The 25492-nt window shown below is 42.2% G+C and overlaps 1 protein-coding gene across 2 annotated transcripts in view; it reads right to left on the reverse strand.

Annotated features, from left to right (window-relative positions):
* The window catches only part of FMN2 (formin 2), a 234538-nt gene that overhangs the window by 182787 nt on the left and 26259 nt on the right, over positions 1–25492 (reverse strand). Inside the window, exons 2-3 of one of the 2 annotated variants that reach the window (XM_050950369.1) lie at positions 23326–23492; positions 760–907 (exon numbers count right to left, since the gene is read on the reverse strand). In XM_050950369.1, coding sequence (XP_050806326.1) covers positions 760–907; positions 23326–23492 — 315 coding nt within the window. The remainder of the gene's footprint in view (positions 1–759; positions 908–23325; positions 23493–25492) is intronic. The other variant, XM_050950370.1, reaches the window with a different exon arrangement.

Here is a 25492-nt window from a genome sequence, read left to right on the forward strand (position 1 = left end):
AACTAAGCCTCCCTGAACCTCTGATATTTGCCTGTCATCAAGACTACTAACCAAAAGCAGACTTGAAATTCTTTTCAGTGGTAATCTAGTTTTTTCTAGCCTACAAAACAAGAGATTGTTCATTATTCATTTAATGACAGCTTAAACAAACGCTCTTAGACAACTAGAAAGAATAATGAATTCACTTAGACAATATAGTAAAGTAAACAGACTGGTGAAGTAACTCAACAACTTCTGAAATGCACCAAACTAAAACAAGCCCCCCACGTTTATTTCTTATATCCATTTGCTTGTTCCCTTTGCCAACAAAGTGGTTGTGCTGAGCACATATGAGGGACAGCACGTGCCTTATGCCACTCTAATAACCTAAAGTTAGCACTGAGGTTTCAAAGGGAGTCTATATCCAGCAGAAAGGAAGATTGCCCCACATCATTGCTATGAGGAGCTGTAAGCTGCAGAAGAACAAAGGACAAAAGCAGGGCAAAGTGCATTATTGTTTTCTGTATGTACAGTGTAGTCAGTGTACACCTTGGTGTTTAACAAATCAATACAAAATATTTCAGTCAAATTCATGCAAGATAACAATACTTCTACCTTTATGCCAAGATCTTTAAAAACGGTACAGACATTAGGCTCCAAAGTCCGTATTTAGGCACCTAAATAAGGGCTCTGGTTTTTAGTAACGCTGAGCACACAACAGCTCCCTCTGAAATCAATGGGAAGTGTTGGATCCTGTTTGTGTCTCCAAGCCATCCATACCTGCTTCCATGTGTTTTAGTTTTTGTTCCTCCTCGGGAGGCTTGGGTGGTGGCCACACGGATGGAATTCTCCTTGGAAACCTCCCTTCAATGTAATCCGATGAATGTGTGGGTTGGCTAACTGCAGCCCAAGTATAAAGCTGGTCTTGCTGGGGTTATTAAAAAGAAAGTTGAGAAGTTCATTGTATGAAAAAGACAACAAACAAGTTCAGAAACATCAAAGCTTTCATTTCCAAAATAAATAGCTCATTATCCAGCCCTACATCAATATAGGCAACTTGTTTTTTACACTCTTCACCTCATGAAGAAGCCTTGGCCTCCATTTTTTTTTAAAGGTGAATTTCGTAGCTGTGAAAGGAGCTGTACTGCCAGCCACGGAAAACAAACAATCAATCTCCTGTTTATCCACAGAACAAACAACATCACAGGTGGCAGCAGCAAAAGTTGGGGTTAGCATTCTTCAGTGCGCATGAGAAAATTTTTTGCTACTCCCCATTCCCACGGATATCATCAACTCATGATCACCTTTCTATATGCAGGGTCTGCCTCAGAATTTCAGAGAGGAAGAAGAATCTTTGCCAAACTATCTATACTTAAATTAATAATTTTACAGAAGAGTACTCCAAGGATAGTAAGGTGTCTATTTGGTGGTAAAAGGACAGGATGAACAGGTTCCCACAAGATTTTCAGTCCCCACAGGACTTCTTCAAAGGCTTGAGGTCACAGGAGATTTGATCCATGATAAGAGCCATGCGCTCAGAGCCACTTCCTGTTTTCTGGTTTCCAGCAGTCAACTCACCCTCCCTCCCTCATCGCAGTCACTGTCAGCTGTGCTGGTCGCCGTTTTAGGGCTGGGAAGGCATTTTTCCCCATGCCACCAGATTGCTCAAACCTGGTTGTTTTTTCTGCATTTCTCACAGCACAACGTAGAAGTTGGAGATTAGGCAACTGGAGGGCTAGAATTCTCCCCTTCCCAGATGTCAAAATTTGGACCTAAAATTGGAGTCATTTAGTTGTTGCAACATTTGTCAGGTGCCCAGTGCATAAACTCACTGATTTACACTCCAGATCCCAAAAGATAATATAGTGTCCATCCCAAGGGCATCTTCTTATGAGACTGGGACATAGCATCTAACCCCCTGGAAACAAGTGTGAACTAGGGGCCGGGGAACTACTCCGGAGGGACTGCCTCACCAATGCGCTTGATGGCAGTGCTGGCTGGGAATTAAGGTCCCCTCTCACCTCAACTCCTGAAAGAGGGAGGGATGCTAGCAGCAAGTGGAGGCAGCCAGAGAACCTCCCACCCTAGTGTGATGATTTGTTCCCTCTGCAGTAAGATCCCATAAGAATTGGTAAAGGATCGATGGGGTGTGCGCAACTGCGCTGGGCTGTCGCCCGACAGGAACCCGAGATATAATGTGATTAAGAAAGTTGCAGCCTGGTTAAAATCCATACCATATGTCCTAGTTTTCTTCCCTACACTCAGCATGCCAAAATGTGTTTTTGTTGAGGGGAGGAGAATGGGAGAATCTGAAATTCTCCCTGTCTTACTTGAGCAAAAATGGAGACCCTGCTCTGTGATCCTTTCAACCCCAGTGATCTGTCTCCTCACTACATTTCCAAGGTGGTCTTTACAGGAAAAGAGATAAAAATTTACTTTTGTTTTTAGAATGAAAATAGATATTCTCCTTTCCAGGGAGACTCATCATAGGTAGCACATCCCTGTCTCTCAGAAAGGATAAACTCATTGGTGCTTATCAGGTGCTCAGATTGTGCAGTGAGGCAGGGGAGGAAGTCAGTATCTAAACTGATCATCACTGAATATTAATGTTATATCTGACAATGTCACTGTTCTGGCCAAGGAACTGATCTGGAAAAGTCCAATATTCTGTAGCATAAAACTGGAAACCCTCACCTTAATCCACCAGATAAAGACCCCTAGTCATCACTGTTCACCAGTGGTTCTCAATCAGGGGTACGCATACCCCTGGGGATGAGCACAGGTCTTCCGGGGGTACATCAACTAATCTAGATATTTGCCTAGTTTTACAATAGGCTACAGAAAAAGCATTAGTGAAATCGGTACAAACTAAAATTTCATAGAGACAATGAGTTGTTTATACTGCTCTATACACTATACACTGAAATATAAGCACAATATTTATATTCCAATTGATTTTATAATGATATGTTAAAATGAAAAAGCAATTTTTCAGTATAGTGTTCTATGACTTCTGTATTTTTATGTCCGTTTTTGTAAGCAACTAATTTTTAAGTGAGGTGAAACTTGGGAGTACACAAGACAAATCAGGCTCCTGAAAGGGGTACAGTAGTTTGGAAAGGTTAAGAGCCATTGCTGTACACATTTGTGAATGTCTTCTTGCCGGTCCTAACTTATTACACTAAACGAGAGAACTCATGCTTAATTTTAAATGCACTACTAAATTTTAAATGTCCAGGGTGATAAACATACAGCATAATGGTTAAGGACTTTTCTATAGCTCATCAAACACACCGGTTAAAAAAAATGAATGCAGAAAAAAATGATCAAACTCATACATATTATTTAATGGATCATTCGGTATTCATGTGCGTAAAAAAAACCCCAATAAGCTGATAAAAGCATAAAGACGGGATCTTATTACACTGTGACAGCATCAGAAAACAAGTGGATCAGCATAAAGAAAAAGGGTGCTCCAGACTAGTCATGGTGAAGGAAGGAAAAAGAATGTATTAGTTCCCCCCACATAGGGAAAGAAAACAAACACACACTAAACCTCTAAATAAAGGCATAAATATCTTAGATCAAAGTCATAACTGACACACAAGCCATCTGTGAATTCTGGGCATCCTCTGTTTCTTGATCCTGCTTCCTGTGTCTCAGGGTCTCATTTTTTAACCTATTGTACCTATGGATCCAGCAGGGCTTGACTAATCCGGCTCTTTCAATCATTAGTACCCCAGCAGTGTACATTTGCTTTTTTTTTTTTTTTGTTAGTTTTTTGTCCTTCTCCTAGTTTTCTGGGTGAGAACAAATGCTGCAGTGAGTAACAAAAAGAAAAGAAGAATTTACCACTGTACACCTTTCATTCATAACACAGTCTCTCTCACCACACAAAACAAGGAAACCCAGGAGTGGGGAAAGAACCACATCCCCAAGGGGGGGGGGAATAATTCTCCAAAGAAACAAAGCATCTGTTACATAGAGGAACTAAACAACTGGCTCAGTTAACCAGGCCAAGCACTGCTACTCTAGGTAGCATAAGGATTTTAGTTTAAGCAAAGTTAGGGCAGAGCTTTGGTCCTTCTGAAAAGTTCTTCCCAGCTATACAAACCAATAGTAGGCTTGCATTGGCTCTGACTGAGGAAGTTAGGTGGACAAAGTTTAAGATTACAACCCAGCCGCATAGTAGAGGGTGGGCAAATAGACTTGCTACTTAATATGGTAAATCTCATACAACAAAAGTAATAATGGAAACAAAAAAGTACTCCTTATGATTACATTACAAATAGCATCCTGCAAGTATACTCTATGAAAGTTTACAGGTTAGTGTATCTTTTCTCTCTGGAGACTTACATTCAAAAGGTAACTCCTGCTCTACCTTGTCTAGACTGCACTAGACGTCTTTTAAAAGTACAACTGATAAGCTCTCTTACCATGATGAGACTTTGAATATATGCAGACTCTCCACTTCTTGCTGCTCAGAATCAGCTACATGCACAAACCTTCCATGGGGAGGGGGAATGACCACAATCCACTTTTTAAAGCATGTTAGCCTTCATTTTACTCCCCAACCTCATTTTCGTGGGACACATTGCAAGGTAACAGCTGTCACAGTCTGGTATGCTCCATTTAATGACAAGAATAGCATCTCTGCTCTGACAAATCCTTCTCCGATGCTTTTGACTGTTTCTTTAGAACTGCAGAATGCTCATACAGGGGTGAGGCAAACTCTCTCTGCAGAATCTGAAGATATCTTTTCAGTGTCCAATCAATAGATGTTTGGAGTGTCTATTACTATTTATAGATGCTGTTGTTTAGAATTTATCCAAGTACTTTCAGATTTGTAGTTTTAAATCTCTCTCCAGTCTTACAATGCAGTTGATTTCTGCCTTTTTTCAAACAGTCCTTCACCTCCATTACAACTGATTATGTTACAACTGTAAAATCTTCATGTTTTCCCTCAAAAGCCTGAACAAAAATATGACCTCCCAGCAGACCACTGAATATACTGGTGACTTCTGTATGTTTCTTTACTGATGCAGATAGGGATTCATCTTCTGAATTAATAAGTAGCTATTGAAAGTATTATAGCAGGGAAACACATTAATCTGCACAGCAATCAATCACTTATTGCCGTAGATTGCATTTTCTGTAGACGACTAAATACACAGATATACAAAAGGTCCAGAACTGCGAGCCACTGTCTGAATGGTTAAAAGACAAACATGCTGTGGATGTGTAACTGAAATCAATACAAACTGGGTCACAAAAAGCTTGAGTCAGCAATAGGAGCCTACCAAAAACCAACAAAAAAGACAAATCTGAACAGATATGACAACTGGCTGCATTTGGATATCACTGAAGGAAAAACAAAACATTAAGGGCTGCATTGTATGTGGTGGGATGAGAAGGGAGGGAGGGAGTTGCCACTGTTCTTCAAATTCTACCACCACCTCCAAGAGGGAGGCACAATGACAGTAATTTTGACCACATTTACACCACTGTGAATCAGGACAAACTCCACTGAAACCAAGGGATTTCCATCAGTTTTAAGAAAGACTGGAAGCAGGCTCAATACCTCCAGAGATTCCAATGCCAGAAGGGACAATTGTGATCGTCTAGTCTGACCTCCTGTATAACTAGGGCATAGAATTTTCCCAGAATTCACATGGGGAGCCCAGGGCTACCTCTGAATCCCCAAGGATCATTGTGCAACAGCTAAGATTGTATGCAAGGTTCCCAGAACAGAGAAGGACAAAGGGGCTGAAGGTGGGTGCAAATGCTCCTTGTGAAATGAATCTTAGGAACTCCTTGCACATAGACTGTTACGGGGCAGGTAAGGTTTTAGTTCTAGAAATAAGAGCCAGATTACATCAGAATGATCTAATCAGTTGAAGAAAGCCATCTTTATTTTAATAGGTGCTTAATATGAAGAAATCAATATCACAAAGAAAATCGAAAAATAAACCTCTCCTTAAAAATAAGTTACCAACAAAACTATGAATTCCTTTTATCCCTGTGCTAAAACTGCAGCATCAATTAAACATGTCTATCTGATCTATGCCAACCTTCAGTCCCAGTAATGGACACAGATGTTTTAGGAACAGCATATCAGTAATAATACTATACTTATGGCTGAGATGGCATTTCAGTTTACAGGTTGGACTCAAGAACAGAAGGGATTCTCTTTTTGTTGGAAAGCTGAGAAAAGTTGGTCAGCTTTTGGAAAGCCTGAGCATGGGGAGCGGGGGGGCTGGGGGGGGAGATGGGAAAGCAGTAAGAAAAGTGTAGAGATGTGTTTGAACTGTGGTAACTCAGAAATGTCTTCACTCTGTGTCACAAATCTGGTCAGGCTCCAGATTGCTGTAAAGGGAATCTCAGCCTCTGAGTTCCTGGGTATTTTAAGCTTCCCTGGGCCTCAGCAAGCTTTAGCACTGTTTTCTTCTTTGCCCACTCTGGCACATTTCCTAGACACCACTCTCAGTCTGCTCTCCCTTCACAGAAATTGAGTCCCTCAGCCCACCTGGCCCAGGTCCAGCACCAGATTCCTAAGATACTGCAGTAGCTTCAACAGACCTTCTCCCAAAACTCTACCCAAAGATGTAAGCCTTCTGGTTTCCCTCTAACATACTAGGCATTGCATACAACACAAACATATTAATTCTTTCTACATCAATCACTCAAGAATTACACAGATACATACAAAACTAATAAACCCTACATACTTCCCCCCCCCTCATTTCAGCTCACACTTCTCTTGGGGGACCATCTGTGTTCAAGCAACCACCACTCACCCCTCATTCATCTGGATCCTGCAGAAGCGTCTCATCTTATGCTGGTGAAAAATAGTGAAAAAGAACAAAGAACAGCTCCTGCCCTTTTATAACCTTCCAGTTTGCTCTGTCATGTAACTCCCTGATCAGCCTCAACAGATGACTACAGAGTCCTACCAGATAACTTCATTGCCCGGCAACCACCCCCCTAACAAACCATTTAATGCAACAACCCTCCGTTCTTATCTCTTTGCCACCCATCTTTGAAATTCCACAAGAAGGCAAACAGACAACAGAGAAGGAAAAGTGCTGCACAGTCCAAATGGAGTTTGCAGTTTGATGAAAACAGAAAGTTCATAATCTCACTCACAGTTCATATACTGCAGAAAGATTCCCCAAATCATCACATCCTCCCGGGTGATTAGGTGACTTGCCTTAAAACCACTTTTTTCAAAAACCTTAAGGAAGGCCCTACATCCAACTCCAGCCACCAGCTGGATACAAGATACTGCACCACGCTATGATTATCACCAATATATGCTGGGCTCCTGGAAAAGTGCTGCACTGAGACACTGCATTGAACGCCAGCCATAGGCATGATCAATCACTATACAGGGGTGGAGAAGAGTTCTGGCCTGCACCCCAACCACTGCCTTGGAAATTCTGCCTGTCTAGCACTTGGAAACTAAGATCCAGCATATGAATCCTGTAAGATGATATCTTCAGAAAAGCAAAAAAAAAGTTATAGGAAGCTATTTTCTTTTCTTGTACTGTAGCCCTTTGGCCAATAATGGTGCTTTAAAACAAATAATCCTAGTCCTTTCCTATATGATAAATGTGACCACATACAGTAGCTCAGTTATTGATAGAAATCTTGCCAATCCTTTCAATTACTCTTTTCATAAAAATTGGTGCTATTCCAATTATCAAAGTTATTAAAAGGATAAACAAAAAATCAAAATTGGGCTGCAAGGTTTGTGAATACAAAAAAAGGAGTGGAGCAGAGTGAGAACACTGCAGCCCTTTGATCATCCAGCTGGTCAGAATTTACTACTATTGTGGTTAAGGTATAGTATAGTGTTGCTTTTCACAGGAAAAACATAGGAGATCAATAAACAGGCAGCTGAGAAGGAAGAGGAGCTACAGAAACTTTAATTCATCTCAACTGAAGTTACATGGTTAAAATATTGTAAACACTGATTGAGGACAAACTGTTCTTGTATGTTACAGGGCAAAATCCTAGACCAAACCTTAAACCTTCAGATATTGTTCTTAAAATATTTGTATTATTCACTAGTGACTGTCATAAACAGATAGCTAAGGGTTAATGTCTCTTTCACCTGAAGCACCTGACCAGACTCATTAGTGTCAAAAGGCCTTTACCCAGCTTAAGGCAACGCTCATGTCTGACCCTGTGCTCAGGGCCCCGGATTTTGACAAGCCATTCCTAGTAACCACAGATGCATCTCAGCGTGGTATAGGAGCAGTTCTCATGCAGGAACCAACAGATCACAACTTCCATCGTTGGAGTTTAGCTCTCCAAGATTTTGATTTTCAAATTCAGCACATCTCAGGAGCTTCTAACAAAGTAGCTGATGCACTCTCCCGTGAGAGTTTCCCAAAATCCAGTAGCTAAAAAGTGTTCTTAAACTGTACAAGTCTGTTAGTTATATACTTAGTGGTATATGTAATGGTGCATGTGTTGTATTAATCTGTTTAGTTTAAAGTTCTAGGAGGAAATCGCCGCCAGTGAGCTTCCCCACTGTCTGCAATTTGGGGGGCGTGTCATAAACAGATAGCTAAGGGTTAATGTCTCTTTCACCTGAAGCACCTGACCAGAGGACCAATCAGGAAACAGGATTTTTTCAACTCTGGGTGGAGGGTTTTTTTTGTGTGTGAGTCTTCTGTTCTGGGTTGTCTGTCTGCCTCTCTCTCAGCTATGAGGAGTGATTTCTATTTCCTGCTCTCTAATCTTCTGTTTCCAAGTTGTGAGTACAGAGATCATAAAAGCAATAAGGGTTATTGTTTTTTTCTTTTGTATTTACATGTCTATAGTTGCTGGAGTGCTTTGAATTGTATTCTTTTTGAATAAGGCTGTTTATTCAATATTCTTTTAAGCAATTGACCCTGTATCTGTCACCTTAATACAGAGAAACCATTTTTATGTATTTTTCTTTCTTTTTTATATAAAGCTTTCTTTTAAGACCTGTTGGAGTTTTTCTTTAGTGAGGAACTCCAGGGAATTGGTGGGAGGAAGAAGTCAGAGGGAGATCTGTGTGTGTTAGATTTACTAGTCGGACTTTGCATTCCCTCTGGGTGAAGAGGGAAGTAATTCTGATTTCCAGGACTGGGAACGGGGAGGGTGGACACCCTCTGCTTAGATTCACGGAGGTTGCTTCTGTGTATCTCTCCAGGAGCACCTGGAGGGGGGAAGGGAAAAGGATTATTTCCCTTTGTTGTGAGACTCAAGGGATTTGGGTCTTGGGGTCCCCAGGGAAGGTTTTTGGGGGGACCAGAGTGCCCCAAAACACTCTAATTTTTTGGGTGGTGGCAGCAGTACCAGGTCCAAGCTGGTAACTAAGCTTGGAGGTTTTCATGCTAACCCCCATATTTTGGACGCTAAGGTCCAAATCTGGGACTAAGTTATGACAGTGACAAATATTGTTAGGACAGAAAATCACCAGATGGCAATGTTGCACATTTTTACAAGTTCTATGTCTTAGCAGGTGAGCAGCATACAGTCCTTGAAGAAATGTTGTTAGCTGTGTTATACAGTTTCTTTTGGGAGATCTGTTGCAAGCAGCTTTAATCACTGTGCAAATGACAGTCAGTTCTTGAGGCAGAATTGCTTCCTGAGAACTGAGCATTGGTGTTTAGGCTAAGACTCTTCATAAAACAACAGGTAAACACAGCATAAAAAAAACACCCAGAGACACTGGCAGTGATTTCTTCTCCAACAGGAGACTGACCAGTTAATCCACAACATCTGCTACCACTCAGCAGACAAACAGATTTTTTTTTTTTAAATAAAACTCCAGTCCAGCTGTGGCTATGCAGATAACAGAAGAAATGCTATTCTTATGCAGTTTTCTATTATTGTGGCTCACCAAATATATTGCTCTGTGAGCCTTGATGCCTATGTTATCAGGAAGCTCTGTCTCAAGCCAACCTTCTAGGGCATCAAGACACCAAACACACAAAAGGGGCGTTTCCTGTCCCAACTTCTCAAACACAGCTGCCTACATATAGACACTCAGGGTAGAAAGTTAGTCTACCACCTGGGGTAGGAAAAGTGAATCCTACAAAACTTAACTATACTTCTTCCGATTTTAAAATATGCTAAAATCCTACCAAGGAAGCCATACTTAGAAAACAGTCTCAGCAGCACTTGAAGAAAGCACTGTGACAGAAGTGAACTGAGCTAATACTTAAAAAATGCCACAGAATTAAAACAGAGCTGACAGCTCACTGTGTAGAAGCAGCAAGATCTTGAAAAAAGATCACATCTTATAACCAAGAAGATTTTAAGTGATGTTAATTGCAAACAAAATTGTTGCAGAGCCATAAAGTGCTGCTGTGTAACAGAAACTAAACTACCTAAAACAAAAAGTTTGTTTAATCATTTGCAATTACCCTGTAGAGACCCTCCAGACTCAGTCTCATTCTAAAAACTATGTATAAAAAGAGTGTTAAAAAGCAAAAATTAAACAATGGCCTAAGCAATTTTGCAGTAGCAAGAATTCAAATCTTTAAAACACATTGTACAAAGAAACAGATGACTGCTTGGAGTGGCAACCCATTTTTTTTTTATTGGGGGTGGGTGCCGTGGGGAGGGAGTCCCTAGCTCATTTCTGTATTGTAGAATTAGTCAAGCAGGCACCATTGAGGACTGGATATTTACTACTTACAGTAGTTAAATTCACCACATTGCATTTACACTATTTCCCATTCTATGTACAGGGAATATTTAAAATAGCATGATAAAGTTAAATACAGTGGTCTGTTATGGAGAGCAAATTGGCAGATCTTTTTATAAGCATCTGAACATCCTTAGTTTTAAAGTAAAACAAATTTAATAAATACACTGTTGGAACCTGCTGATCGCCCCATAGGAGACTGCTATTTTTATGGCTCTTGGAACCAGTGGCTGATACATTCTAGTTAATGTAGAGGAACTCATAGGAGTTGAGATTTTACTAGCCATTGGGACATGCGACCATAGCTAACAGGTGACTGCTAAACAGGTTTCATGGTGTATCAACCTGCCAAAGATGAACTGCTTAGCCTGCTGAACCTTGTGCCAGATTACTATAATAGGATAATGTAATGGGGTAATGTGCTAAAAAGCTTAGAAACACTGCTGTACTATAGTAATAAGATTATTCAACAACAAAATATACCTTAGTAATTAAGGACTGGTATATAGCCCACTATAAAGTATTCATTTTATTTACCCTACATGCCAATAAACAAAATAAAGTATCAGCATATCTAAATAATTAGAACACTTAAGATCAAAGAGTTCCGTTAAATGTTTCCTTTTTAAAGTTTCACAATCATTGGTTACTGAGTAAATACTGTCTGTATTGACTTCTCCAACCAGTTTTTACTATACATTGTATGTTAATCTGGATATTGTTGTATTGCTTTCAAATACAATTTTTAAGAAGATTTAAAACCAGGCTGAGAACTAAAGACAGCAAAATTATGTCATGGCCAACAAGAATGTATGGCCTCTAAGAGCCAATTAACTTAATCTCTCTCTAAGAGACAACTACTAGTTTTGGAAACTTCAACTTATAGCATCATTTTGCAGCTTCTGTTTTAGTACATTAATTTACCTTTTATTATTATTATTATTATTTGCAGATTTGGTAGCAAGATCTGTAGTTGAAGTTACCTGATGCCATCTGTTTTCAGTTGCTCATAACTTTTTCCTTTGGGCTTAAAATTTTTCATATGAGATGTTTGTTTCAGCGTGTTTTTTGGTTTGTTTTTGAGGGGGGACAGGGGAGGAAAAATCATCTTAAATAATCTGGCTTTTTTCATGAACCAGCTTAGGTAAAAATGTTGTTTTCCCCATGTTAAATTCTTACACCAATTTCACTGAGAGGCTCAAGAGCCTCTATCCTTTGTAGCTGAGATTTGAAATTTGACAAGAGGGTCATCCCCATGACTCAGGTGACACTATCGCTGTTGCCATGTTATAAGCCTCTGAAAATTGCAGATCATATATCCAACAGAAGCCTGTCTGAAGCTGGCAGCTGAATTCTCTGTTCAGTCTGTCTGCACTGAACATGCTTCACCCCACATAACTATGTGCAGATTTGAGTTAGTAGGTACCATCCCCACAGATCAACGGAGCACACTCCATCACAGGGCTAAAAGGGCAGAGCAGAACTTTTCCTGCCTCCCCTGACATCCAAGGGCCACTCTGACATCAAGCACAGAAAGGATTAGAGAGACTCTCTCCTGTACTCTCAATGGCACCTGAGGAGCAGCAGGAGGAGAATAAAACAGCTTGCCTAATGCAGAGGGAAGAGGTTACAGACATTAAGATGGGAAATGAGACTTGGATGAAAGTTTGGAGTGTTTACACAGAAAGAAAAGGATTGATCTTTGATATGCTATTGAAGCAGCAGGGGCAAGATTTTGATAAAAACTGGCAAGCCACAGAGGAGTTGAAGATGACCCACTAGGTTAAAGGCATAAGTGAGAAGATAGATGACAGCGTTATCAGAAGTAACGGAAAATGTGGGGCCCAGAGGTGGTTTCCAAGGAAGTAGCAGAAGTTCAGCTTTAGCCATGTTAAGCTTCAATTGACTGGAAGACATCAAGGAAGGGACATCAGATGAAGAGGATGAGACATATATTTCAGATGATACACATTTATGTTAAAAAAATGCATTCATCCCGTGTTCTGGGCATTGCTGACCATCATTAGACAACAGAGTAAACAGACTGCTTCAGTTGCTCTCATTATATACCACGACCTGGCAACTACAAACATAAACAAAACTCAAAACACAGAAGTGAACTGAGGCCAAAGGGGAGAAATAGATTCGATTTAACTGTGTAAAGATAAAATTGAAACCATGTGAATGCATGTGATCACCCGCAGAGAGAACAAAGAAGCCCTATAGGAGAGAGAACACTAACGACTCAGGAAAAAAGACATGCTGAAAGCACAGAGAGGCAGGAAAAAACTTAGGATAGGAGAGTCACAAAAGCCAACAAGACTGTAAAATGTACGTGATCACCAGTGTCAAAAGTAACAGAGTGCAGGGAACTGTACAGAACTGCTCTTTGAGCAAGAAAGTCACTTGATTTCAGAATAGTGGAAAGGCAGAAGTCAAGCTAGAGGAGATCCAAGATGGATTGGATCAGAGGAACTTGAGACAACAGTTTTAAGTGGCACATTTGATTAATTTAGAACTGAATGGAAGAAAGTGTATGGGGATTAGCTTGGTTTCCTAGCTTTGGAAGTAAAGGTAGAGGAGATTCTACAGTTCCATAGTGTTTTACTCTTTCTTAAGCAGTGAAGAAGCGATTTTCAAAAATGCTTAATATTAATCTAATTATGTTCCCCTTGAAATCAGTAGGTTAGGGCAATGATGAGAGCTTTTAAAAATCCATTCTAAGAAGGGAGGAAAGTTTAGGAGCCCTGTTTTAATCACACTGATCTTGAGCTGACAGTTGGACATTAACAAGGAGATGTCTGAGAGATAGTTTGAATAGAATGAGACAGGACTGGAGTAGAGGTAATCTGTGAATCATCCACATAGAGGTGATAGCTGCATTTGTGTTTGTGGATGAGATGTAGGGGAAGAAGAGAAGAGGGACCAAAGACAGAGCCCTCAGGAACTCCCCTCTCCCCAGATTGTCTGAAGAATATGCTGAAGGGGCACTTAGGGAAGTAGGAAAAGAACGGGTTGACAGAGAGGAAGGGAAGACAAGATTTCAAGAAGAGCATGGTCAGCAATGTCAAAGGTGGCTGACAGGTGGCCAAGGACTATGAAATTAAGGATGAGGATAAAGTACTGGTTTTGAGATTTGACTAAGAAGCGTTCATTGGAGACTTTGGCAAAAGCCGTTTCAGTTGATTGCAACGGGTGGAACTGGATTGGAAGGGTCTAGGGTGGAATTGGAAGAGGGGAACTCCAGACAGCAATTGTCAACTGTGCGTTCAATGAGTTTAGAGATTAAAGTGAGAAGATGTGGTAGGATGGTTTTGTTCAGGAGGAGGGCATTGTTTGTTTGTTTTAGGTTTTAAGACTAAAACATGTTTGTATTGTGAGGGGAAACAATCCAAAGGAAAGTGAGAGGTTAAGCTGAAGAGTAATCTAGAGGATGAGAGTGGGTGAAGGAGAGATCAGGAGATGTGATGGGGGCAGGGTCACTGGGGCAAGCGAGGGCTTAGAGGATGATAGCAGACAAGAAACTTCTATATCTGTGACACGGGAGAAGGAGACAATTATAGGAACAGAAGGACAAAGTGGAGGTGAGCTGAGGAGAGAGGAAAGGTCAGATTATATTTTGTCATTTTTCTCCTGAAAGAAACTGAGATCCTGTGCGATAGAGAAGGTGAGCCAGAGGAGGGGAGGGTTTGAATAACAAGTCAAAGTTGCAAAAAGGCAGCTGGGATTGTAGGCAAGAGATTCAATTCAGCTGGAGTACAGTTGTTTAGCTAGGAAAATGGCAGAACTGAAAGAGGAGCGAATGGATTTGTAACTGAGGAAGTATCAGAGGGGTAGCCATGTTAGTCTGGATCTGTAAAAGCAGCAAAGAATCCTGTGGCACCTTATAGACTAACAGACGTTTTGCAGCATGAGCTTTCGTGGGTGAATACCCACTTCGTCGGATGCACGTAGTGGAAATTTCCAGAGGCAGGTATATATATATGCAAGCAAGCTAGAGATAACGAGGTTAGTTCAGTCAGGAAGGATGAGGCCCTGTTCTAGCAGTTGAGGTGTGAAAACCAAGGGAGGAGAAACTGGTTTTGTAGTTGGCATGCCATTCACAGTCTTTGTTTAATCCTGAGCTGATGGTGTCAAATTTGCAGATGAATTGAAGCTCAGCAGTTTCTCTTTGAAGTCTGGTCCTGAAGTTTTTTTGCTGCAGGATGGCCACCTTAAGGTCCGCTATTGTGTGGCCAGGGAGGTTGAAGTGTTCTCCTACAGGTTTTTGTATACTGCCATTCCTAATATCCGATGTGTCCGTTAATCCTTTTCCGTAGAGACTGTCCAGTTTGTCCGATGTACATAGCAGAGGGGCATTGCTGACATATGATGGCGTATATTAAATTGGTGGACGTGCAGGTGAATGAACCGGTGATGGTGTGGCTGATCTGGTCAGGTCCTGTGATGGTGTCGCTAGTGTAGATATGCAGGCAGAGTTGGCATCGAGGTTTGTTGCATGGATTGGTTCCTGAGCTAGAGTTACTATGGTGCGGTGTGCAGTTACTGGTGAGAATATGTTTCAGGTTGGCAGGTTGTCTGTGGGCGAGGACTGGCCTGCCACCCAAGGCCTGTGAAAGTGTGGGATCATTGTCCAGGATGGGTTGTAGATCCCTGAAGATGCGTTGGAGGGGTTTTAGCTGGGGACTGTATGTGATGGCCAGTGGAGTCCTGTTGGTTTCTTTCTTGGGTTTGTCTTGCAGTAGGAGGCTTCTGGGTACATGTCTGGCTCTGTTGATCTGGTTCCTTATTTCCTCATGTGGGTATTGCAGTTTTGAGAATGCTTGGTGGAGATTTTGTAGGTATTGGTCTCTGTCTGAGGGGTTAGAGCAGATGTGGTTGTACCTCAGTGCTTGGCTGTAGACAATGGATCGTGTGATGTGCCCGGGATGGAAGCTGGAGGCATGAAAGTAGGCATAGCGGTCGGTAGGTTTTCGGTATAGGGTGGTGTTAATGTGACCATCACTTATTTGTACTGTAGTACCTAGGAAGTGGACCTCCCGTGTAGATTGGTCCAGGCTGAGGTTGATGGTGGGGTGGAAGCTGTTGAAATCGTGGTGGAATTTTTCCAGAGTCTCCTTCCCATGGGTCCAAATGATGAAGATGTCTTCAATGTAGCATAGGTAGAGAAGGGGCGTGAGTGGACAAGAGCTGAGAAAGCGTTGTTCCAGGTCGGCCATAAAAATATTGGCATATTGTGGGGCCATGCGGGTGCCCATAGCGGTGCCACTGATCTGGAGATATATATTGTCATCAAATTTGAAATAGTTGTGTGTGAGGATAAAGGCACAGAGTTCAGCAGCCAGTTGTGCTGTGGCATCATCAGGGATACTGTTCCTGACAGCTTGTATTCCATCTGTGTATGGGATGTTTGTGTAGAGAGCCTCTACATCCATGGTGGCTAGGATGGTGTTTTCTGGAAGGTCACTAATGCATTGTAGTTTCCTCAGGAAATCAGTGGTGTCACAGAGATAGCTGGGAGTGCTGGTGGCATAGGGTCTGAGTAGAGAGTCCACATATCCAGACAGTCCTTCAGTGAGAGTACCAATGCCCGAGATGATGGGGCGTCCAGGATTTCCAGGCTTGTGGATCTTGGATAGTAGATAGAATAACTCTGGTTGGGGGTCTAAGGGTATGTTGATTTGTTCCGGTGTTAGTGTAGAGTGTCCTGAGTAGATGGTGCAGTTTCTTAGTGTATTCCTCAGTGGGATCTGAGGAAAGTGGCCTGTAGAATTTGGTATTGGAGAGTTGTCTGGCGGCCTCCTTTTGGGAGTCAGACCTGTTCACGATGACAACAGCACCTCCTTTGCCAGCATCTTTGATGATAATGTCAGGGTGGTTTCTGAGGCTGTGGATGGCATTGCGTTCTGCACGACTTAGGTTATGAGGCAAGCGATGTTGTTTTTCCACAATTTCTGCCTCTGCACGTTGGCGTAAGCATTCAATATATAGGTCCAGACTGTCATTTAGACCCTCAGGAGAAGTCCATGTGGAGTTTTTCTTCTTGTGCTGTTGGTGGGAGGGTACCTGTGTATCAGTGTGCTGTTCAGTGTTCTGAAAGTATTCTTTGAGTCGGAGACGACGAAATTAGGTTTCCAGATCGCCACAGAACTGTATCATGTTGGCGGGGGTGGCAGGGCAGAAAGAGTCCCCGAGATAGCCCAGAAGAAAAGTCTGTCCTGAGTGTGTAGTTGGATAGATTGACGATATTGCTGGGTGGGTTAGGGGTACCATGGTTGTGGCCCCATGTGGCAGGTAGGAGTTTAGACAGCTTACAGTCCTTTTTCCTTTGTAGAGAGGTGAAGTGAGTAATGTAGATCTCCTGTCCTATTTTAGTGAAGTTCGTTTGTATGGAAGTTTGGTTATTAATGAGAATCTCCAGGTTGGAGAGCTCTTTTTTGATGTTTTCCTGTTTGCTGTATAGGATGCTGATCAGGTGGTTCCTCAGTTTCTTTGATAGAGTATGGCATAATCTCTCACTGTGGTCTGTGTGGTATGTAGATAGCAGTGGATTTTTGACCTTTAGTCCATTTGGTATGATGTCCATCTGTTTGCATTTGGAAAGGAAGATAATATCTGTCTGCATTTGTGCAAGTTTCTTCATGAGGTTGATGGATTTCCACTCCATATGGCTAAATGCAGTGCCTTGCATGGTGTCAAGTATCAGAGGGGTAGCCATGTTAGTCTGGATCTGTAAAAGCAGCAAAGAATCCTGTGTCACCTTATAGACTAATAGACGTTTTGGAGCATGAGCTTTCATGGGTGAATACCCACTTCCTCATCCTCCCTGATTGAACTAACCTCATTATCTCTAGCTTGCTTGCATATATATATACCTGCCCCTGGAAATTCCCACTACATGCATCCGACGAAGTGGGTATTCACCCACGAAAGCTCATGCTCCAAAACGTCTGTTAGTCTATAAGGTGATACAGGATTCTTTGCTGCTGTAACTGAGGAAGTCAGCCTGGGAGTGGATGTTAGGCGTTAGCCAGGGCAGACATTGTGATGGGAGAAAGGTGCAAGAGAGTCAAGGATGGAGGAACCTAGAATTGAAGAAAATGAACAACCATAGCAAAGGAAGAAAGGGATGAGTAGGTGAGAAGTAATCAGCACCGGTGGACTGAAGTCACAGAAATGCCAAGCGATAGGGCATGGAACCGGGGGCTGATGGGTGACTTTGAAAGAGATGAGGTGATGATTAGAAAGGGGAACTTGGCAGACAGATCAGAGAGAGAGCAGTGCTTGATCAAGACCAAGTCAAATGAACCACTCTTTTGGTGAAGAGAGTTGAATAGGGGCTTCAGTCATGAGCAGGGCTTGGGTGGTCAGAGCAAGAGTCAGAGTCAATAACCTGAGCCAAGGGTCAGGGCTAGAATCAGAGGTTGAGCCAAGGGTCAGGTCTGGAAACGGAATCAGAGACTAGGAGCCAGGGGTGGCTCTAGACATTTCGCCGCCCCAAGCAGAGCGGCATGCTGCAGGGGGTGCTCTGCTGGTCACCAGGAGGGTGGCAGGCGGCTCCGGTGGACCACCCGCAGGCATGCCTGCGGAGGGTCCACTGGTCCTGTGGCTTTGGTGGACCTCCCGCAAGTATGCCTGCAGGAGGTCCACCGGAGCCACCTGCTGCCCTCCCGGCGACCGGCAGAGCGCTCCCCGCGGCATGCCACCCCAAGCATGCTCTTGGCGTGCTGTGGCCTGGAGCCGCCCCTGCTAGGGTCAGGAATCAGAAGTGAGGCAGGAAGCAGAGCTGATGAGTCAAGTGAGACAGCAGGGTCTGATATAGCAGCCAGCCAGGAATTCACCCAGTTGCATAGACAACTTCCTGTGTCTCCTTGCTTAAATAGCACAGCCAGACCAACCAATGGGGCTAGGCACTCCTCCACTCACGACTCCCATAGGCAGCCCTGTCATAAACAGAGTGTTAAGGGTTAATGTCTCTTATACCTGTAAAGGGTTACAAGCAGGAAACTGCAACACCTGACCAGAGGACCAATCAGGAGACAAAATACTTTCAAATCTGGGTGGAGAGAAGTCTGGGTGTGAGTTCTTTGTTCTTCTCTCGGAGGGTCTGAGAGAGACCAGACATTACTACAGGCTCTCTAAGTTTCTTTTCATATAGTAAGTAAAACAAGCGGTTTAGGCTTTTTTAATTGTTTTACACTATTTGCATTTGTGGATCTGGCTGGTTAACTTTTATATGTGTAGTTGCTGGGAATATTTTGATTTGTATTAGTACTGGGGGGAAGTCTCTTTCTGGTGTCTGTAAGCTATAGGACCCTGTATAGTTACATCTTGAAGTTACAGAGAATTCTTTACTTTTTCCTTTCTTTTATTAAAAGATTTCTTTTTAGAGAACCTGATTGATTGTTTTTTCTCTGGCCATGTCTACATCTAAAATTTTGCTGCGCTGGTTGTTACAGCTGTATAGGGCCAGCGCTGCAGAGTGGCCACACTTACAGCAACCAGCGCTGCAAGTGGTGTTAGATGTGGCCACACTGCAGCGCTGTTGGGCGGCTTCAAGGGGTTTTGGGGAAGGCGAGAGCAAACCGGGGAAGGAGACCAGCTTCGCCGCGGTTTGCTCTCGCGTTCCGCGAACCACCCTGCAAACCGCAGGGAAGGAGACCTGCTTGCTCGGGGGTTCGGCGAACGCGAGAGCAAACCGGGGAAGGAGACCAGCTTCGCCACGGTTTGCTCTCGCGTTCCGCGAACCACCCTGCAAACCGCAGGGAAGGAGACCTGCTTGCTCGGGGGTTCGGCGAACGCGAGAGCAAACCGGGGAAGGAGACCCGCTTCGCTGCGGTTTGCTCTCGCGTTCCCGTAACCACCCAGCAAACCTCAGGGAAGGAGACCTGCTTGCTCGGGGTTCGGGGAACGCGAGAGCAAGCCGGGGAAGGAGACCAGCTTGATTACCAGAGGCTTCCTCAGGTATGCTGGGATACCTGCTTATTCCACGGAGGTCAAGAAAAGCGCTGGTAAGTGACTATACTTGATTACCAGCGCTGGATCACTAGCGCTGGATCCTCTACACCCGAGACAAAACGGGAGTACGGCCAGCGCTGCAAACAGGGAGTTGCAGCGCTGGTGGTGCCCTGCAGATGTGTACACCTCCTAAGTTGCAGCGCTATAACTCCCTCACCAGCGCTGCAACTTTCTGATGTAGACAAGCCCTCTGTTTCCCTTGTTTTATCCCAGGGAATTGGGATAACTCACCAGGACAGGTGGGGGAGACGGGAGGAGGGAGTGATAAAATCTCTCTCTGTTTTCCTTGAATCTGTTTGCCTCTTTGTGGAAGGGAAGGGAGATGCTTCTCTGTATGGTGATTTAAGAGGTTAGATCAGTATCTCAGGATAGCCCAGGGAGGGAAGGTCTGAGAGGGGGAAGGTGGGGGGAATGGTTTAGTTCTCCTTGTTTTAAGAACCCAAGGGATCTGGGTTCTTGGGGTCCCCAGGGAAGGTTGAGGAGGTCAGAGTGCCCCAAAACACTATATTTTTGGGTGGTGGCAGCCTATCAGATCTAAGCTGGTAATTAAGCTTAGGGAAATTCATGCTAGTATCTCATTCCTGGACTCTAAGGTTCAGATTTGAGAAAGAATGCTATGACAAGCCCTTCTGGTGGGGCTAGGTTTCCATTAACCACTCAGCCCCCTAGTTACTAACAAGCTGCCAGATTGCCGCAGGGATGTGGATTGCTTGGGGACCAGCAGAACAAGCTTCAAGACCTGTGGATCATCACATCTGCCGGTCAAATGAGAATGTGAGTGAGAGGTATATTTTTTTGGGGGGGGGGTTTGTTTGTGTTTTTTTTTTTTTTTTTTTTTAACACTACACAAGTACTGCAGGTCATAATTTCTATGAGTGATATTTTACAGAACATATATATGAAATTAAAGCATCCAGAAAGCCTGGATTCTGAAGAACTCTTCCTTCCTGAGAGAGAACAACTTAAAATGTATCTTCTAGACAGTTTCCTGTTTATTAGATTTTCCTGAATGACCAAATAGTACTTAGCCTCTTCTCCCACAGAAGCTCTAACAAAAAAAGCAATCACTGAGGCTGCAACAGGAGAACATTTTGCCATTACCACACTACAGGAAGAATGATCTATTCTACTCAGGTTCTTATACTGAGTATTTATTGTCTAATGACTAGTTTCAAAATAATACTGTCAGTTTTGGTAGGCCAATAAAATCTTATGTGGATGAGGCTGAAACAAATGCTCATGAAACTCCATAGCTGGCCACAGATACCACTTCTTAAGCTATTCTGTCCTCTTACCAACATGATCGGTGAAGGACTTCCAGAATAATCATCTTGCTTACATAAGCAATGGTGTTTCTCTTATTTCTTGGCCCAATTTGAACAAAATAAAACAAATAATGATCAGTTATAATATTTTCATGTGGGGAACTTAACTGCTGCAGTTTTCTTAAATGCACGCAGAAAAGAATGTCATCAGGAAATCCGAGGAAGTTCACTGCACAAATTTTAAAGCAAAAGGGACTGAAGCTGTGAGCTGCCAAAAATGTATATGGTACAATTTCTTGTGGCTCTCTGTCACTCAAGGTGAATTGCAGCAACCACCATTCCCAGAGAATAGTTATCAGTGGTTCATTGTCAAACTGGAAGGGCATGTCAAGTGGGCTTCTGCAGGGATCAGTTCTGGATCCAGTTCTGTTCAATATCTTCATCAATGATTTAAATAATGGCATAAAGGGTACACTTATAAATTTGTGGATGATACCAAGCTGGGAGGGGTTGCAAGTGCTTTGGAGGATAGGATTAAAATTCAAAATGATCTGGAAAAAGTTGAGAAATGGTCTGAAGTAAACAGAATGAAATGTAATAAGGACAAATGCAAAGTACTCCACTTAGGAAGGAACAAATCAGTTGCACACAGACAAAATGTGAAAGACTGCCAAGGAAAGAGTACTGCAGAAAGGGATCTGGGGATCATAGTGGATCAAAAGCTAAATATGAATCAACAGTGTAACACTTGCAAAAAAAAAAAAAAAAGGCAGCAAACATCATTCTGGGATGTGTTAGCAGGTGTGTCATAAACAAGACACAAGAAGTAGTTCTTCTGCTTTACTCCATGCTTATTAGGCCTCAGCTGGATTAGTGTGTCCAATTATGGGTGCCACATTTCAGGAAAGATGTGGACAAACTGGAGAAAGGCCACAGAAGAGCAATAAAAATGATTAAAGGTCTAGAAAACACAACTTATGAGGGAAGATAAAAAAAATGGGATTGTTTAGTCTGGAGAAAAGATGACTAAGAGGGACATAACAGTTTTCAAGTACATAAAAGTTGTTACAAGAAGGAGGGGAAATGGTTCTATTTAATCTATGAGCATAGGACAAGAAGCAATGACCTCAAATTGCAGCAAGGACAGTTTAGGTTCTAGGAATGGGTGACAGGGGATGGATCACTTGATGATTACCTGTTCTGTTCATTCCCTCTGGGGCACCTGGTATTGGCCACTGTTGGAAGACAGGATACTGGGCTAGATGGGCTTTTAGTCTGATCCAGTATGGCCATTCTTATATTCTTATGACAGTAGGAAAAGCTAACAAGGTAGTTAAGCATGGAATAAACTGTGGAGGGAGATTGTAGAATCCCCATCACTGGAAATTTTTAGAGCAGGTTCTAAAAACACTTGTCATGGATGGTCTAGATAATACTCAGTCCTGTCATGAGTGCAGGGGACTGGACTAGATGACCTCTCAAGGTTCCTTCCAGTCCTACAAATCTATGACTACCACAGTAAAAAAAAAACTCTAGGGTAGACATCCCACTGAAGTTCTGTGGAGTTTCTTGGCAGCATGCAGGCCTAGATTATCAAACTGTGCACTTAGTACATTTGCACAGGGCCCCCATCTTGGGGTGTTGGAGAAAGGGAGGCAGAAACACACAAAGGAAATTAGGGCCAGTAAGAGCCCTGTCTGCACACTGTGACAACAGTAGGGAAAGGAGCTAGGTTCCTCTACAGGGTGAGGGCAAGGTGGGCTCGTTCTCCAACACACACACACACACACACACACACACACACACTCCAGGCACTCGGAGTCTGAGATAGGACCCAACCCTTCTCCCCAGAAGTAAGGAAGATGTCCCCCCAATTGCCATTGTACATGGGCCCCCAAACATTTCTTAATCTGGCACTGCCAGAACAGTATACTGTTGGTTTTCCAGTGAAGCTACCATCGGACTTGCAGGAGACCAAGTATGATCTCATGATTGAAATGCAGAAAGCCATATATACCTTCCTACAAAAAAGAGAAGAGGGTTGGTGTAGCTATTTTTTTTTTTAAACCAGTTTACAGTATAGCAATGTGGCAGACACTACCATTATGCCCTCAAATCTTCAGGAAGACCATTTTATGGGAAAAGGAAAAATTATTATTTCCATTATATTTTGTATATCCAGCCATGAACATGTATGAACTCGAGCATTAAATTTAGTTGCCCACATTTAATATGATAATTTTAGTCACTTGATCTCGGGGAGAAAAAAAAGTTCTCTCTAAGAGGAGAATTTTCCTAGATTGATAAGTATCAAACCATTGATAATTAAAATTTTTCGTAAGTAACTACAGTATATATTCTGCAACTTACATCAAATGTGGGTGTGCTCTGCTGCACACTCTGATTACATGGTTCTCTGAAGCAATCGCTGAAAGGAAGTAGGAGCCCCATCGCTATGATCCTAGAACATAGTTTTTCTGCTTCTTCCTGTGGGGCATTCTCCTGCTGGCTGAACAGTTTTTCCAGAAGAGTTCGCCCTGCAAAGATTATAAAATAGACCAAACTTAGGACATTTTACCTAACTCCTTAAATAAAGAGCTTGACAAGTATAGACACCAAAAACATCAAGTTTGTCAGTATACCCTACAAGTCAGCAGATCAACCTTCAAGTAAAAATAAATCTCTATGCGCTAATTTAAGAATTATACAAATTAAAGTTTCAGTACTACTTGTTGTTCAAAGGGCTTCAAAGAGAAAAAATATATCAAACTGGCTCAAGTAGCCTAGCAGTTTGTACTATACAAACGCAGGAGTCCTGAATTCCATTCTAGAATCAGTCTCCTGCTATCAGAAACATAATTAAATTCTACTTTACACTTATACAGTTATTTTTTGTCACAGGCCCTCAAAAGTCAAGTACACGTTACACCATTTTCCATATAGGGAACATGAGGTACAACAGGGTTAAGTAACTTGTTCAAGGTCACATAGCGAGCTGGCACAGAATCAAGAATAGAACCAAAGTCTCCCAACTCCTAGCTTTAGAACTACACAAAAGGGGATACTTGTATTCTAGAGTTGGTGTTCTGCTTCTCAGGAGAGAGTCTCTCATGTCATTTGGAAAAAAAATCAATTACTGGCCATTTAGGAGTGACATTTATGGAGCTCCAAATGTTGCACAGTGTTCCAGGCCAGAAGAGAAACATTTTAACACAGGTCTTTGTATATGGAGGCACAAGTTCAACAGAGGTTGCCTCCAATAGGACTAAACCCTGGATTTTGTGCCCCAAATATTCTCGCCACCAATAAAATATGGAAGGCTCTGAACTTGTGCAGGTTGTTCTTGCGAAGTACGTAACAGATGACAATACTGTCAGGTGTCAAGATCCTAGTGCTGTACAAGTCTAGCCAAATGGAGAATCTAAAAAAACAGATTAGTTACATACTCACATGTAATGCAGAAATATATACTAAAATGACTATTAAAAGTTGCATGGTTAACCATTTAAAAACAGATAAATCAGGAAAGGCCAAAGTTAAGGTTGTTCCTGTTACAAGAAATAGATGGAACAAGTGCAGGAGAAGAGGAAACACAGGAGAAATGAAATTAGTAGAAAGTTTTAGCACGGACAAGCTGCATATACAATTTGTGGCCAAAACGGTAACAATCATCACAATCCAACAAAGCCGTTAAATCATTTTCCAGAGTTTTACTAAAACAAATATTTGGAATTATGGGGCATTTTGCTTGTCATGAAATGTGGTTTTCACATTAGAATGCAAGACATTTCAAACATTTCTATGTGAAGAATGATTTTAAACAAAATGAAATATTCACAGGCTGTTTTGCAAAATGTATCCAGTTTTCTGAAGCCTGCATTTTGTTCAGACATATTGAAATATTGAGGCTTTCCAATTTCACTGGGGAGATTTTACAGATAGTGTACAATCCTAGAATCATATTACCCTAACATCAGGTGGTTTAATGTCATGAAAGAAAAAAAAAAACCTAGGATTTAATGTTCACTTTTCGAATCTAAAATATTTGATAGTTCTGAAGGCCGTTTCTCTTCATTATGCCAATTATTCTTCTCTTTGATTCCTTATCTTTCACTACAATACTATATGCTCTAATGGATCCAGGTACTTGGCTGGCAAGAAACCTCAGTTCTGTTATGTGCTATACAACTGACCTGCTTTTCTGACCTCAGACAAGTTGTCCAACTTCTGTCCACTATTTTCACCAACTGTATAATGGTGATAATGCATCTTGCTTAGCACCCCTTTAACACCCTGCATTTTAGCATTCATGTAAAAATGTTGCTTGTACTGACAACACCTCTGTTTATGTTTAATAAATATAGGTAACTGGCCTTCTCAATAGGAAATATATTCTTTGTGTTTAGTACACCTTTTGTACAGTGTGATTGGTATACAACAGAAGCTGCCTTGAAACAAAGCAAATCCATGGGCCCACAGCTTCAAAGCACAACAGAGAAGTTATGACACCCAAGTTTTTGATAGGTCTTTGCCTCTC

Source organism: Gopherus flavomarginatus, chromosome 4, assembly GCF_025201925.1.
Source record: "Gopherus flavomarginatus isolate rGopFla2 chromosome 4, rGopFla2.mat.asm, whole genome shotgun sequence".
Taxonomy (NCBI): domain Eukaryota; kingdom Metazoa; phylum Chordata; order Testudines; family Testudinidae; genus Gopherus; species Gopherus flavomarginatus.